The sequence below is a fragment of the Protomyctophum bolini genome (genome assembly GCF_963924005.1).
Source record: "Protomyctophum bolini genome assembly, chromosome: 4".
Taxonomy (NCBI): domain Eukaryota; kingdom Metazoa; phylum Chordata; class Actinopteri; order Myctophiformes; family Myctophidae; genus Protomyctophum; species Protomyctophum bolini.
Window position 1 is genome coordinate 7,153,832 of NC_137865.1, and position 18,123 is coordinate 7,171,954.

Consider the following 18,123-nt stretch of genomic DNA (forward strand, 5'->3'; position numbering starts at 1 on the left):
CTCCGTAAGTGTTGCAATCTGAGGCTGCCACCTGTTTGTCTTTTTTCCCCTTTCCTGAAACTATATTTTAAAATACATTTAAGATATAATTATAGAATTTCCATTCTTGGGGAGATTTGGGACATCTTCTTTGTGTGACATATAGGCTATAGTATATAGACAAATCCACAGAGGGTTGCCTGGGTGCGGCCATTACTGAGGTGTACCATTAAGCACAGCAGCACTGATTAGCCACACCTGGCCTACGGAGCACCTGCTCCATGGATTACACCTCAGTAATGGCCGCGCCCAGGGCACGCCTCTGTGGATTTGTCTATAGTTTCAACACTAACACAGGCTCCTTCCTATAGGTTTTCAGAAAAGGGAGGTGATATACTGGTACGTGTACACCAGTGGTTCTCAAAACTTTTTGTCTCAGGTCACCCCTGGCTGTAAATCACTTTGTCATCCACGGCACCCTCTGAATTGCATTGATACTTTACAGCAATTGATTTATTTACGGTACGTAATTATGTCTCCCCCCCTAAGCTATACAGTAGGCTATGTCATTGTCAGGAAAAAAACATGAGAGAATATCTGTCTGACAGGTGGAAAATTAAATTGAAAAGTATTCCGCGGCAGCCCTGCGCACTTGTGTCACGGCCGGCACCCACCTTGAGAAACCCTGGTGTGTATTGACTACAAACCAACTGACTGACTGTACTCGGAAAGTTTTCTCAGCACCTGCAAGATGTCCTGACTATAGTTCTGAAAGCCTGTCCAAAATTATCTGACATTATTATCGGCATTATCAGCGCTGTCGGGCAGAAACCTCTTAACTCCATATTCTACATTTTTCGCGTTTTGTATTATTGTACATTATTAACGCCCTATTTGATCAATGATCGTACTACAGTGTCACACAAAATGCATCAAAAGTAGAGCAGATCTGCAAGCGTTAAACGCGGACACAACTCTACTGCGACTTTACCACTGAGCGGCTCCGCCCCCAGATTTGGAAGGACCGCCCCTCCATGCTCCTATGATTGTTTCTGCAAATTGGCAGCTTTGCTGTTTATTTTCTCAATCTCAATTGTTAAACCACCCACCTCTGTAGTCGACCACAACAGTCCCCGGACCCTGTACTTTGAGAACCGATGTCCGCTATATAGAAAGCGTGATTGAGGCCAACCCAGGGTCAGCAACAATAAAGTACAGGGTGTGCAGACTTAACGAATGTAGACGGTCGGTCTCACACAGAGGCTGCAAAACGAGCCTTCTGAGATGTAACAAGCCTGGTGGCCTCCCGTGATATTGATCCCATGGCAATTCAAAGAGATGCCGCTCTGTACAGTGTAGACATCCAATCTCAGACCCTATACCCTTTTACTCGTCAAATAACTGTAAAATAACTGCCCTCTCCAGACCATGAATGCAGCATTGACTATGGTGAAAGAAATTAAAATGCCCCTCCTCTCCTCTCCAATGCCATAGCCGAGAATTGCTTTTTTCCGGAACTCTCCTGATCTTGAACTCAGCATTTCGCATTGAAATAATTTCATTAGAAATCCATGTCATCGCCCCATCAACGCATCTGCGGCATCTCCATGGTAGCCAACGAGTGTGGGGTCGCGCCCGGAAAATAGCTGATCTACAAGCTCTCAGCGCGTCGCGTTGAGAGCTTGTAAATCGGCTCCACATTGTAGATCGGCTCCACACGGCTCCCTCGCTCCACATGAGGTCCATGTGGCCACAATTAAATTCGTTCCCCAATACCCTGAAGGACAAAGAATACATTTTCATCGTGTCAGAATCAATCTGCGGGCTGACGCTGACAACTGGTTTTCTTTTGTCTGTTAAAAGCTGCTATAGTGAGAATAAAATAGACCACAAATTATTTATTCAGGGGAAACCCGGCCTCTTTTGTCCAATTCAACAAAACAGCATTTCAATTGCACACAAAAGCCAGATCCTTGGCCCCGGCCGCTTGCATTCTCGAGTGGATGTTCTAGCTTCAAAGAGACTAATGGTTATAGAGATAAGAGTGCCATTAACAATTTTAACAGTGGCATTAACAATAACAATGGCACTATGTCAATGGGAAACATTGTGTTGGGAGGAAATATTAAGTGGAAATAATGGCCCTTTGCTGGAGAGGTTTTGCAAGTTTAGTCTTGGCCCGGAGTGGAATGTAAAGCACATTTGCTGAAGTGCTGTCCATACTGTAAGTACAATTTGCAGGTACGCACTTTCACTTAATACACTCCATTAAACAATTAAGCCCTACTTTGTGCATTCATATATTACTGTCTATCTAAAAGGTCACAATGCATTGCATCGTCAGAGGCTGATTTTGGAAATCCTTTGACGCGATATTGATATTCCAGATATTATCCAAGTATGCTGTGGCACCCCTGCGGACTTGCATCACGGCGCGTCGGCACCCTAGGGTGCCACGGCCCACGGCAGCCGTTTTGAGAAACCGTGTAATTGATGACTGTCAGATGTCTCCCTTCCCTAGAATGACATGTAGTATAGGTTCATTAGTAGACATATGAACGGGTAATTGGCCCACTGACCACCGACAGAGAAGGCTGGAGGACTTAGTTATTAGTACCTATACCGGTATATAACAGGGAAAAACCCAACTGTCCATCAAGGAGCCAATTAAGCTTACAGTGCAACATTTCTACAAGCAAAAAGCTGAATTGAAGTAACATGGAAGAGTGATTCTATTTTAAAATTCAAGGGGCCTCCGGTTTGATTTGCATTAGGCTACGGACCCCCATTCAGGATCCTGAGGGGAGTGCGGAAATATATGAACATGTTACTGTACATCCACAGGCTTCCAGTCTCCTTCATAGGATAGAGTAGAGTAGTATACTGTAGTTTTGAGTTATAGAGTTGCATACCTGTAAAGGGTCCATTTGGACCCCCCGGACGAAGATGGCAGTATTTCAACCTGTAGTTGATGTCTGGTCCTGTTGGATTGGGATGGAGAGGAGCAGAAAACAACATGAATAATGGAAAGGTTTTTATGTCAACTAGAGGTCCTAAACCTTTCAAGTCTTCGTTTTTGATTCCTCAGATCTGACCTGTTGTGTAATTGCTCAATAACCCACTCTCACTCCCCAAAAAAGCATATTGCGATTGCTTGGGTCAAATGTGACCGCAAAGACCAAACGTTTGACAGGAACGGGGTACCCATCCCAGTGCCTTCTCGGGCACTCACGCAATGCGGAAGTGGACAGAGTCGTAATTCATATCCCTCCTATAGTCACATGTTCCATGTATTTGTCAGCGCTTTCAGTCAAACTTCCAGTAAAACTTCTTGGAAGTCACCTGTTTGACGTCTTGGGATTGCGTTGAATCGCTATCTCTATAAGTTGTTGGGGTCGAAGGACATCTAACTGCTACACCATTCATCAGAAGAATATATACTACTACTTCATTCATTTGAAAATAAATGGGACGGCGTACAATTTGAAAGACTAGCGATTGAAAACAAAGTATATATGAAAATGTTTACTAAGGTAATAAAAAGTATAAAGTCTGGCCAAAAACCCCATTCACTTGAATGTCAAAAGCAGCCAGCAGGAGGTTAAATAGCGTCATCTGCTGGGCTACTACTACTTCATGCTGATAATGACTTCCTATTTGGCCTCAAGTCCAGTGGAGCTTCCTCGCCGCATATGGTTCCACAACACACCATGTGCACTCGAAGGAGAGAATGCCATGATTTTACCCCAACTGGACAGGGAAGAAAAAGCTACAGTAGGCCTATATTAGCCCATTTAGACCTGAGGCCGATGAAACAAAAAAAAACAGTCATGTTTCTACTGTATGTCAGTGGTGCTCAACCCTTTTCATGTGAAGGAGCCCCAGAATTATGTATTTGGCTCGCCGACCTCCATCTGAAAATATGTAGTTCCAGGGACTTCCCCAAGAAGCGAGGATTTGAGTCAAACAACGTTCGCTCTGAAAGAAAATATATTCAACGATTTGTGCCACATTTTCATGATTTTTCATTAGCTATAAAGTATAACATAATCCTTAAAACGCCAAAAGGGGTTCCCGGCTCTGCATGGGTTAACTAATTATGTCTTCTCAAAGCGGTGCGCAAATGCACCGTACTAATTGTCACATCAAGGAACTAAAGCAGACATATACTAATACTAAAACATATCTTCACGTCACATGACATGAAGACGAATAAAGCTGACATGACAAACAGAGGAACCGTAATTATGCCCAAAGGCATCGAACAGACCCAAGCAGACATGATTCAAAGCTGGAAAAGGTTGCTGTTCCAACGTTGTTATTTGAAACACATTGACAGGGTCGTAAAGCAGAAGAAGCTGTAAGGACATTAATAGGTCGCAGTGGGATAGGCCCTGTCAATATGTATCAAAGGCAAGATGCCATTAGCCCACTCATATCGTGGTCGTCGCTTGTCGGGCAGAAACCCCTTATCTCCATATTCTAACTTCATCTTTCTTTTCAGAAATGAATGCCCTATGTGATCATACTTGCAGCGACACACACACAATTGTCAAAAGTATCAGATCTACAAGCTCTAAATGTGTTGCAAAGCGACACGTTTTGAGCTCGCCCACCTTCTAACTTTTGCTATTTTTTGAATTTTAATCTGAAAAGTAACAGTTTTAGAGTTTCCATCCAACAGAGAAAATGGAACCAAATGGAGTGGACCCTTTGCACACGCTCAGAGTTAAATTAACTAGGATCAGTTACAGTGTAGATTGAGGTCCCAGAGATTAAAAAAAAATGTGGCCTAATCATCCTTATCGTCGCTGTTGGGTGGAAGCCTCATATCTCCGTTTCACAACATTCTTACTTTCTTAAATCAGTGCCATTGAACACCCTTTGTGTGTGCGTGTGCGTGTGTGTGTGTGTGTGTGTGCGTGTGCGTCAATTTAACAAAGGTGCAGACGATCAGAAATCAGCAGAGAGTGATCGACGTGGGACGCACTGTATGCCATATTGAAGTGGACTCCCTGGAAATGAAAACGTCTGGGTTTCCGAGGCTACAAGGCCTCTGAGCTGGTTGTAAACTGTAAGCAGAGCCATATAATAGAAGAGTTGCGATATTGAGGGGGCAGAAAACAGCACGGTCACGTTGTTCATACTCGCGCGAGCCCATGGACTCTAATGCATTCCGTAACTTGTATAGTTATAACTTCACCCAGGTGTGATTTTAATGCAAGCTCACTCGTTGTTGTTGTGAAAGCAGCTGCCGGGTGTTTGCTTTTCTGCTTGGCTGCTAATTGCTAAAGCTTGTCTTTTGACAAAATCATCAAGCGTAATCCACCTGCTGCCTCAGCTTTCACTTTAGTTCCCCGTGCAGAGGCGAGAGAACATATTGAACATCATATGCAGTGGTGGAACAATTAGCTTTTTGCTTAACAGTATCAATACCACAATTGACAGACTGACATTCCAAAGTTCCAGTTAGCCTGCCATTCACAGCATATTCACACAGTGAACATCTTGCCATTAAGTTAATGCCACCCACCAGTGACATCATCGGTAGGAAGGCACACACACACACACACACACACACACACACACACACACACACACACACACACACCAGGCTCGGCTCCAGGATGAAATGACTGAGGGGACATTTTAAAATGGCGAGGGTGCACATCAAATTTTTATATAGTAAAACTAAAAGTGAGGGTGCAGAATTTGGAACGGAGGGTGCTGGGCACCCTCTGGCACCACCGTGGCGCCGGGCCTGACACACACACACACACACACACACACACACACACACACACACACACACAGACACACACACACACACACACACACACACACACACACACACACACACACACACACACACACACACACACACACACACACACACACACACACACACAGACACACAGACACACACAGCGCAGGCACATCTTCGCGCACAGCTGCGGACAGAGGAAGCTGACGCCCGACGTCATTCCGGCTTTTTAGACAGCTGGTGTGGCTGTGCGTGAAGATGTGCCTGAGCCCCCCCGCCCCCACACACACACACACACACACACACACACACACACACACACACACACACACACACACACACACACACTGTACACACACTCTATTATGATCCCAGCACAGTCTGAATTTCTGCGAGCAACATTTCCAGCAACCCACACAAGGAAATCTATTATAAGGTTTCCTTCCAAGAACAACAGATGTGTGAGAACAAAAAGCACAAAGACAAACTCCAGCAAAGTTGTCTTTTTTTCACAGAAGAGGGAAGTCGGTGCCAGTTTGACGCTACTAGTCTACTAGTGACACACACAGATAAATTAAACTGTTGACTGGAATCAGAAAACATAGTAAATGCCCAGGGGCTACATGACATATCACTCCCAACTCTTACATGGTCTGCCTCCTCCTCCTTCACTTTGCACAATGCAGAACTATTCATTACATGCTTGAGAAGTTTTCACTCGCTGCCGTTATTGATCTATACCCTCGCCCGTCCAAATGCCTGATATTGATTTCCCTGACAGGCTGACAGTCCTCCCTCCCTCCCTCCCTTCCCATGTTCTTAACCCATTCTGACCTGAGATCAGATTCACACGAGGTTTCCACTGGACACACACTGGTCTGATTAACCCATTCTGACCTGAGATCAGATTCTAAAAATGTCAGTCGTTCTTCGATTTTTCAAAAATGGCGCGCTATGAGCTTGTAGATCTGCTATTTTTCAATAGCTAAAGCATAACATGATGCTAATACCAAAATGGGTTCCCGTTCAGAATGGGATAAATAGACCACATACTGGATTGTGATTCCCCCCCCCCCCCTTTTACTATACTTGGCCCACTCTCTCGTTGTACGTTGTAAAGAAATAAATAAGAAATATAAGATAAGAAATAAACTTGATGCCAAGAAACTTGAAGAAAGCTGCTTCAGTGCTTCTCACATAATTAGCATTTTGCACCGCTTTGCATTCAATCTTTTATGCTTAGCCTCTCGTGTCGATCGAGGATACCACTTTCCGCTGTATGAATTTAAAGCAGAAATAACATGCATTTTAAAACTGTTTTTAATATTTGATATCATATTATTGTCTATATCCCTCAAATTATTTCTAATGGTTTGAGCCTCAATCACCACTCTGATATAACCAGTCCATGGCATTTCTTTCTGGACTTTGAAGGCAGTTTTAGCTGCAATACCACAAAGTCCTGAGGTGGCGGGGGCGCTGATATGCAGATTATTTAATATTTGAGTCATTATAATACTGACGCTAGATAAAACCAGGCTTGTTTCCATTCCATGCCAGTTTGGAAAATCAACAATGGCGGACATTGTAAGTGGAAATGCACATTTGGAACTGAAGACTGAAGAAGAGGAGGAAATATACAGTAGGGTGACATTGATGACATCACGATGAGGACAAAATCAGTTGAGCTGTTCCTAGAGCAATTTCCATTAAAGCACCCATATGATATGAGAGCCTGATTGTTTAAAATTGGTTATTTGTGGGGATATAAAACACATATGGGAGCCAGATACAAAGACATTGTATCGTGTATTGTGTACACTGCTTATTTAAGCCACATTGTATTGTGTACACTGCTTTCTAATAGACATTATATTTATACAGAGTTTATACAGCTACTAGGTTTTAATAGATGGGTTCATGTGTTCACTGTATTCGTTATATTCTGCATACTATTTCTATGTATTCATCCAGCATTATAATAAAGGTTGCTATTTGTACCATGTCTGTGGTGCTTCCAGGGCTGATATTTACGGACTATAGAAAACCCACATTTATTACAATACCTTCCTGCCTGTCCAATTGTCCATGAGTAGCTGTCTGTCTGTCTATGAGTAGCTGTCTGCCTTCCTGCCTGTCCAATTGTCCATGAGTAGCTGTCTGCCTGCCTGTCTATGAGTACAATAAACACAATTTGCCTGAAAATAGATTACCCAGCTATGACCTTTTTCATGAAAAAAAATGAGTAGTGATATGGCTGACTGAGTAAAATAAAACAATCTACCTGAAAATAGATAGCTATAAGTGAAGAGCAATTTCCGCAATTTCCTCAATTTCCATTTCCGCAATTTCCATTTCCACAATTTCCGCAATTTCCGCAATTACCATTTCCGCAATTTCCGCAATTTCCATTTCCGCATTTCCGCAATTTCCGCAATTTCCATTTCCGCAATTTCCGCAATTACCATTTCCGCAATTTCCATTTCCGCAATTTCCACAATTTCCATTTCCGCAATTTCCGCAATTTCCATTTCCACCATTTCCGCAATTTCCGCAATTACCATTTCCGCAATTAACCTTAATTGACCTTAATCCGGCCGAACTAACGGGAGGTCGAACCTTATAGGGCAGTCCCCTTATTGGTGTGGGCCTCGACACGTCATCACGCAGCACGTTTTCGTTTTCAGGAATTAATTAAAATTCGATTTGTATGGACTTTTTATATAAAAATAAAATACACAAAAATGAAAATGTTTGGCATCCATTGTTAGGTATGCCCATTATGATGACCACAGATGTGGTCTAAAAGTGTGAAAAACTTATTTTTCACTTTAGTAGGTCTTTAAGATAACCGAACAACAAGAAGGTCAGACTGAAATGTTGTTATATAACTAAACTTATTTTCTTGCGATTGAAGACAGTGTGCAAAGGTTTTTTTCCTTTCAGTGCGTTGGGGCACCTTCGCCTGGTCTTCTCCTACGCACATGCCTTTCAACTAAACTTCTTTTCTTAAGGTCCTTTCGGACGGGGAGCGAGTGACGCAGGCCTGGATCAGCTCCAGGCAGGGACGTGCACACATATAAATCAAACAGGGCTTCAGCGCCTGCCCTTTTACCCGTCTGTAAAACAACTGCCCTTTCCAGACCACGAATGCAGCATTTATTATGGCGAAATAAATGCAAATGCCACTCCTTTCCTTGCCATGCCGGAAGGCAGCATTCAGGAGAACGGTTTTTCTGTGTCCTGACCTTGAACACAGTATTTTGCGCTGAACAAATTTGGTTAGAAATCCATGTCGTACGCCCGCATCTCCACTAGCTATAAAGAGTGCTGGGTTGCACCCCGAACATAGCTGATGTACAAACTCTCAATGCTTCGCGCTGCCACGCGTTGTGAGCTTGTAGATTTGCTATGTTCACTATTTTTGTCCAAAAGTGCCCTCTTACGAGATTTCAGCCCCTGCCTCTCTAACACTCTCCGCACGTCTGTGGCTCCAGGTCTGCATAATCTCAAACTTCGCGCGTCGACACTTCTCATTGAAAATGAATGACTAGGTGCGTCAGTCGCTCCCCCGTCTGGGCACGAAAAAAACAAAAAAAAAGATAAGATAAATACATGCTACACACTTTGCGAAACATTCCTTTATTATAAATAAAGTATTTGTATAAAAAATTGGCATGCTTTTAAACCATGGCATTTACAGATTTCACAACCAAAAGGCTATACCATTGGGTTATAGCCGATACAGTGACAAACTCATCTCATAATTGCAGCTCAGACGAATGACATGAGACAAGAAGAATTCATTAATTTTTCACAACCACAAATCATTATTATTATTTTTTTTAAACGTACAATTAGAATAACATCTAACATTGTTGGTCCCAACAAACTCTTTTATTTTAGTAACTCTTTTTGAATTGTCCCCCCCCCCCCCCCCCCCCCAGTATTTTTCCATCTTGCGTCTCGTGTTTGCTAGCGCGGCGGTTTGCTGGCACGACAGTTTTTAAAAGTTCATGATTCGTCATGTCTGTAGCAGGCCCATGTAAACAGGAAAGAAAAACAACCACACACGCACACGCACCCGCACACGCACACAGACATGTTTAGTTTGAGTACAGACGTTCTCAAAGTGGGGCCCAAGCTTGGACCCTGTGTGGCGGGGTCCATCTCGGCCCTTTACAGCTCTGAGGGCTTACAAATGGAACCCCCGAATGGACCCATTTGTACGCTCTCAGAGTAACGTGCAGGTCCTTGAAATTAAAACAAGCCGAGAACACACCGATTCCATAACAGTATATGCTGCCTCCTGCTGCGCCATGTTTCGTTGACGCGGAGCAACATCGTCAAAATGTCTTGTGCTTGGCTGGAAGTCCTCAGGTTGTCTCGACTCTTCTCGGCACTTCTGAGGAGCGGGTGTGAAATCCTTGTCATTTCCGAGGCTTCATCGTCGTCACCCTTCAAATAGCGTGATTTGTGTAGCTGACATATGTTGTTTTGGTTGATGGAACTGGAGGAAAAGAGAGACAGAGAGAGAGAGAAAAGAACAGGAGGTTATTTTCCAACTTTCAAAAGTGCAACGCACGCAAAACTTTTTTTTTGCAAAGCCAAACCCCAATGTTCCTACTGTGGATCTTTTTGGCCTAGGGTTTTGGGTATATTATAGGGTAAGCAAATTTCTTTGGTTATATAAGTGTTATGTTGTTGTTATGTTATTATACAACAGGTCGTTTCGAGGAAGCAATCAGCCTCCTAGCCGTGGTTCAAACGAGCACCACTCCAAGCACCACTCTAATCAAAACAAAGAATTCAGCTGCTCTGTTCTCTCAGAGCGCAGCAAACTCTGTGGCTAGGCTAGCTAGTTTCTTGGAACATTTGTGGTAGTAGTGACTACATCTGTCATTAAAACAATGTTTTTTCAGGGATTCTCTTAGTTTTAAGGGTAACTGTTGTATAATTGCAATATTACACTTGCTGATACTGATATTCTGATAGTACTCATTATAGTAGTTTGTGTTTGTTCAGTAAAAGCAGTCTCCGTGTCTTTGGGATACCAATTGTATCCAATCAGGATAGAGAACTCAGTCAGGATACAGATTAAACAAGTGAAATTGGAAGTGATGAAATGAGCAGACATTAAAGAGCCGGAGAGACAGACAGGGACACCCCAGTTACTGAACACATTGTATAGCAATGATTACTATCAGAATATACAGCTTTAACCTTTTAAAACTGTCACACAATATCACTTACAAGAACAGTGGTTCTCAAGGTCCTTGAGGAGGAGCTGGTATACAATTGTTACTATTGTATGCTATAGCATCGGAATCAGTGAAAAGACGTAGTGCAATGAAAAATAGAGGCACTTTATTTCTTAGTTTCACGCTGAAACGGAAAGCTGTGTGTTTTATTTTTAACCAATCAGAACATTGGGACGTAGATACGCTACATGCACGACACACACACACACACACACACACACACACACACACACACACACACACACACACACACACACACACACACACACACACACACACACACACACACACACACACACACACACACACACACACACACACACACACACACGTGCAGTTTGTTTCTTTACAAAGTCACAGAGAGACGGGCAGCAAAGCTTGTGGATTATTTCTAACCTATAATATTTTCAGATACATATTTTAGCTTGCTGAGTAAGTTAAAAACGAGTAAAGCGAGTAAAGCCTTTCAAACGGGAAGCGAGGAACGCAGGCGTTGTTGCCTGGCTCAACGACAGGTCTGCTACAGGTCTGCTCAAGAGAGGCGCGACAACGCAAGCGTAACAACAAAGCTAAACAGAATCCAGGTGTCGCGGGCGTGTGCACGAGACGAGCACGCACGCTCACGTAAATACACAGGTCTCATTGAAAATGAACTATAGGCGCGTTATACCGCTTCACGTTTGAAAGGCCCTTAATGCACTGTCTGGATGTTATCTTGAATGAGTAGTTCTGTAATCAACATCAGCTGCGTTTGGACGGACGTGCAGCAGGGAATAAAACAGGTGAATGGAATCAAGCTTCATTTTTATTCATGCTGGACTTGACACGTCATCACGCATCAAGTTTTTGTTTAAAGGAAGTATTTCAAATTGGACTTTTGATATAAATACACAAAGATGATTTTCCAATAGTTTTGGCATCAATTGTTAGGTATGACCATATGATGGCCATGGATATTGTCTAAATTAAAAAAGTATTTTTCATTTCACAATTAAGGTCTTTAACCACTTTAGCCCTATTCTGCTATTCGAAAATAGCAGATCTACAAGTTGAACACATTGCAGTTTGACTGAGTTGTGAGCTTGTAGAGATCGACTATTTTGGAAGATTTCTTTAAATCAAGAAACTTTTCAATTAAATCTTCTCTTATAGCGAGCGGCCCCGAAGCACTGGATTAGCACTGGATTAAGAAAATGAGACCAAAGCCTTATGATATTGTCACATTATGTTCAATAAAATTATCACAAATCAACACATTATGAAGTAAAAAACAAACAAACAAAAAAAAGCTTCAAGAATCAGGGCAGAGATATTAACGGGTGTTATGTCTTTGAACAAAACGTGGGAAAGAGAGAGAGAGAGAGAGAGAGAGAGAGAGAGAGAGAGAAATCAGTATACAGTAAATCAAACCGTGTACAGCCGTACACAATTATTAAAAAGAAAAATTGAAAAAATACAGTTGCCGAGGGACACTTCTCTCAGGAGACCAGAAGGGGAGGTAAATGTAATTTTCCCATATCTTTTGTATTTGTATATAGTGTTTGTATTTATTGATGACATGTATTTATGCTATGCTAATAAATCAATCAACTACCCTATACAAAGCCGGTAGCGCTACAACACTTTACTCCTGTGCTGTGTGACGTCTGAGATTAAAATACAACACATTCACGAGATGTTGGAATTCAGCCAATTTACTGTTGTTAGATAAGGAGGAATGGAGTTCAGTCAGCACAAAAGAGTAAACAAGCTGAGGCTTTGCCTGTAACAAACTCCCACACTTCATGGTCACCAGAGAGAGAGAGAGAGAGAGAGAGGGCTTTGAAGTCTAAATTCGAGTAGTCAACAATTTTGCCTCGTCAGATCAATTCCCATGGGTGACTCCTTTTAACAAAATGGAGAGTGGAGACACATATATATATATATAGCCTACGTTAAATCCAGGTCTCTGTCTATCACCAGAGAGACTTTCACAGCTATAATACCAGTCCTATGGAGCGTAAATAGTGGGCCATTTATAAAGTACATCTCTGTTGCCGGGCAGAAACCTCATATCTCCAAAGTTTCACGTTTTTATGTTTTTGCACATACTTCGTAATGCAAGAGTTTCACACAAAAGTGGTGCCTCGGCTATTTTCACAGTTTTAAATCGTTTTTTAAATCATAATAAAAAAGGAACGTTTTTGGACTACAAGGTTCCATCCGACAACAACGATATAAAAAGCTATATAGTTTAATGTTACCTTTTGTTATCTAAATGTGCCGATATGCCATTTTGTTCATTTTGATAACGTAACCACTTAAACCCTATACCGTATACTTGACTGGGAGTTGACCGTGAGTCATACTTGGGTCTTTTTTCACTCTACACAGATTTTTCCCCCCCACAATATTCGCCTAAGGGACGCTATAGTGTTCAAGTGGTTATGGAGATGCATCATAAACTATAATATATATACTTACGGGTGCAGTACTTAGTTTAGACAGTATTTGGTTTAGACTAGTCATTGGTAAGACCAGTCATTAGTCCTCCGACTACAACCTATCTCAAACCCACACCGTAAACCTAACCTCCCACGGAGCAGCACACCTAAACCTAACCTTAACCCATGTCTAACCAATGACTAGTCTAAACTATGCACCCCATACTTACCGGTACTTATGTATTTATCATTTACTGAAAAGCTTGGAAAGCACTTATATTACATCTGTGTGCCTTGTAGGGTTGTCAAAAGTAGGGATATACTTCGATACCTTTTCGACAGTGCATGACTAAAACAATATGATCTCTGTCATACAGTATCGAAGCTATAAAAAAAACTGACCTAAAATCAGTTTTTCAACCCAAGGCTGCACAGATGAATCAACACGGAAGAAGAAAACCAACTGATCCCAGACCTGTGGCTGTACCACGTGAATATTATCACTGGTGGAGGAAGCGGAAAGAAGTGCGTCCGCAGCTGCACATGAGTGAGTGGATGTAAAACACAGAAAGACAAGTCAAAACCCCTTTCTTTATTTACCCAGGGTAGCTGAGCAAAAGTACTCATTTCCAGCAACACAGACACGCACTAGGCAGCCCCTAAAGTTTGCCAAGTTCACAAATGAGAGGCGTTGTGAGGTAGTAGATGAGAAAATAGATTGGACAATATAATGTCCAATCAGACAGGAGTGACACTAGCCTGACATTAGCCTGACACTCAGTCTGAATTTTAATTTCGTCTCACTTCATTATTCAGACTGAAAGCGCTCCCCCACGGCAGCAGTTTCTGGAATGGGTGTTGTCAAAGCGTCAGTCTTCGGCGATTGGTTCATACCAACCAATCATAATAGTAGGAAAGCAGATGACGTTGTTGTCAAACAAACACAGTCAACGAGCGCTACTAGCATGTAAACAAAGGCGGTAAAATATGTCGAATGATGATGTTTATTTCTGTAAAGAAACTAATTATCGTAGGTCGATTTAATAGCCAGATTGATAGTCACTTTTCCACTTTTCCCCTATAAAGCGTATGCGCATGCATAAAGTGAATGGCAGATTGAGTGGCAAATCGAGTGGCCAAGTGAGTGACAAAGTGAGTTTAATGTTGATTAAAGTCATTTAATGCAATCAAATATTACTTTTCTGTTTGGATGTACGGTCTGTCAAGTCCAGAAAGTCGTTTTTTGCCACTCAGTAGGCATTTCCGCATAACTTCCTGGTATGATGATGATGTCACGCGCATACCCTCTATACAGGACACCAATTTCCTCCAATCAGGAGAGAGAAATCATACATGATACAGGCTAAGCAAGTGCAAATGGAAAGTGATGAAGCTAAATGTATTACTAAATTGAAAATGTAACACTATAAAAGTGTGACCGATAATGGGTTCTGAAATGTTATTTCAAGTTTAGAGCAGGAGAGACAGAGAGCAATTTTAATTTCAAATCAAGAATGTAGAGCTTTGACTATTTAACTTCTGGGACTTTCGGGGCAAGCTATGCCAGTGTTCACAGCTATATTTGACCGTTTATGTCAGTTCATGACTAATTTAGCAGGACAGCTCGTGCACTGTTTAATTAACATGTCTGCCACGAGTCAAGTGAATCATGCTGTGCTCAGTGACAGCTCTTGTTAGGCAACAAACAACTTTATGACTTTGACCTCATCAATCAGTCGCCAGTCTCAAAACAACAAGTTATCATTAAGCTCAATTTAAACTCATCTCAAAGCTCACGGCATATGCTGCAGGTGTTGTCGGCATGTCACACCGTTGTGTGACAGAGTAATAACAATGATTTAATCGCCAGGCGAATGCAATACAAGTGGACCTTGTGTAAAATATCTGTAAATAGATCTCGGTCTTGGCATTGGTAACCACTTAAACCCCAGCATCCGTATTCTGGAATAAACGTCGACAAGCTATCAGCTATCTTCAGCAGAGATATTTAAAGTGCAGCGACAACGGAAAAGACACTACTAGCAAGGAGCCCTGATATTCTTGTTTCATTGTACTGTACAGTACGTTATATCCTTAATTTATACAGTGAAGTTATTGTTCCTTTGATCCTTTATTCAATTGATCCTTTATTCATACCGTGCAAACACACCGAGAACACTTTAATGTGTTTACGATTGAAGGAACAAGCAAACATTCACAGTTTTGTCATACCAGTTCGGTGACTATTTCAGTTTACTAATAAACATTAAATAAAAACTATTATCCTTGCGTACTATTATTATTATTATTATTATTATTATTATTTTCTATTTGCTTCGAAAGAGGTACCATATACAAACGCTTTTTTATACTAATTTATATTAGTATCAAAGGTTTTTCTTGGCAAAATGGCCTTTCTGTGTGGAGTTTGCATGTTCTCCCCGTGTCCCCTATAGGGTAGGTACCCTCACAAAAAAACATGCAGTAATCCTGGTCACTAAACTGCCTCCCCCTGGCCAGCCGGGGCGCCTGATGGAGGGGAAAGGAACTGGTTGGAATAACAATTTTAGTTGACGATTTAGATTTCGTCGACTAAAATTAGCTGTCAAAAGGGCTTTCACTTTTAGTGAGTTTTGTTGCCTAGTTTACTAGTCGACAAGTCGAATAGTTGTTTAACTACCTATTATGTAAAAATTGTGAATACAATCTAACATTCTAGCTGATCTTGAGGCCTACAAAAACGGGGAAAAAAAACAAACAAAAAAAATCATTTTCCCCCCTTATCAACTAGTCAACTAGTACCAACAAGGTCGACTAGTGGATTTAGTCGACTGGTTTTCTCAAAGCCCTATGAAACTCACACTCAGGACTGTCTCTTACCGCTGGCCTCCACGCCCTCGCACAGCTCCGTCTTCACCTCGCCGTTGGGCCGCTCCGACGACGCCAGCTGGGAGAGCTTGCTGGTCATGGTGGCCGCCGTGACGATGGCCTTGAAGCTGCGCTTGCGCTTGGGCACGTTCTGCTCCGGGTGGACGATGATGATGTACACCTTGGGCATGTAGAGCATGCCCAGGGACACCGAGGCGCTCAGGCTGAGGGACACGGTCAGCGTGGCCGTCTGGATGTACATCTAGAGAGGAAGAGACGATAAGAGGTCGATAAAGATGGATGTAGCTTTATTGAGGCCCGCCTGCCCGACCGGGGAATGGCAGCCGTCCTCCAGGGGAGGCATGCAAGCACAGCAGCTCAGAGCAGTGTTTGTTTTTGTCGACTACCGTACCTTTTTTCACTGACAAAAACTAAATGAAAACTAAAGCTATTATGACTAAAACTATAAGCTAAATGTCGCCAACAGATTACTAGAAACCAGACTAAAATGTTTGGAAGGGCCTAGTGGATAAGAGATCCAGTACATGTCATTTTACACTTGGTTTCATGCTGAAAATAGCAGATCTACGCGACGTGTTGTGAGCTTGTAGATCAGCTATTTTCAGCAAGTGTAAAAACTGGCATTACGACGGCATCAAGGCCCGCCAAAATACATTTCAGTCGACTAAATCAACTGTAGATTTAGTCGACTAAAACTAGACTAACACCAAAATATTCCAGGTGACTAAAATGTGACTAAAACTAAATGAAAACTATTCAAGAGACTATGACTAAAACTAAAATCTAAATTTGCTGCCAAAAACACTGGTTCAGAGTAATTACAAAGTTGCCAATCTCTCAAGACAGATTCTGCTGTTAGCGCAATACCACTGCCCTAAACATGTAGTGTTGTTGTTAGTAGGAATACACACAGGAGCACCCGGGAGGTAGAGGAGGGTATAGCCAAACCAAGTTCCTGTTTCTAAACAAAATTAGGAGGTGGTGCCTCCAGAGGTTTACCGAATATGTTTGTTTTTACCATGGGTTCCCAGATTGCAAAGTTACAGATGCAGAGTAAGGAAAGTACTGTCAGATAACAGCAATACAAAGGTAATCAGTAACAATAGGAAGCACCCCTGTATATTTGCACCATGGTGGGATCATGTTGAAGTATTACAGCTGTGTTTGTTAATCCTATCAGTCAGACACACACACACACAGCAGCAGACTGTTGCTTCCTTCACCAAAAACAATATTCACTGAATACCACTCATTTTACAGTTTACTGTGTCATTAATATACCTTAGAGTTGTTCTATGGTCATTAGTAACATTAGTAACAACAAAGCACATCTCAGTGACATCACAAAGATGTACTTCATAATGTTAAAGATTATTTTCAGACCTCCAGTTCTAGGAAACACAGAATGGGGGGGACTTTTTTATTATTTCCACACAACAACTCTAAGGTATATTATTAATGACATAATACAATGCTGAAAATGAGTGGTATTCCCCTTTAACACACACACACACACACACACACACACACACACACACACGCACACACGCACACACGCACACACGCACACACACACACACACACGCGCACACACGCACACACGCACGCACACGCACGCACACACACGCACGCACACACTGGTGTAGTGGTGGTGGAACCCCAGTAGCCAGCACAGCTGTCAGAAGGTCCAGAATGCACCTGCTCTCACAGCGCTCTGCAGTGACACAACGCCGCTGTTGCGGAGGAGACACCACCACTCGTGTAACCATGGTAACTGGCTAAGGGAAAAGGCGAGGCGCGCCTTAAC

General features: G+C 42.3%; 1 protein-coding gene across 1 annotated transcript in view; it reads right to left on the reverse strand.

Annotated features, from left to right (window-relative positions):
* Nucleotides 1-9,968: 9,968 nt before the first annotated feature.
* LOC308314286 (metabotropic glutamate receptor 8-like) overlaps nt 9,969-18,123 on the reverse strand; it is a 245,923-nt gene continuing 237,768 nt past the window's right edge. The window contains exons 10-11 of the mRNA XM_080761827.1: nt 16,308-16,557; nt 9,969-10,253 (exon numbers count right to left, since the gene is read on the reverse strand). Coding sequence (XP_080617953.1) covers nt 10,204-10,253; nt 16,308-16,557 — 300 coding nt within the window. The 3' untranslated portion in view covers nt 9,969-10,203. The remainder of the gene's footprint in view (nt 10,254-16,307; nt 16,558-18,123) is intronic.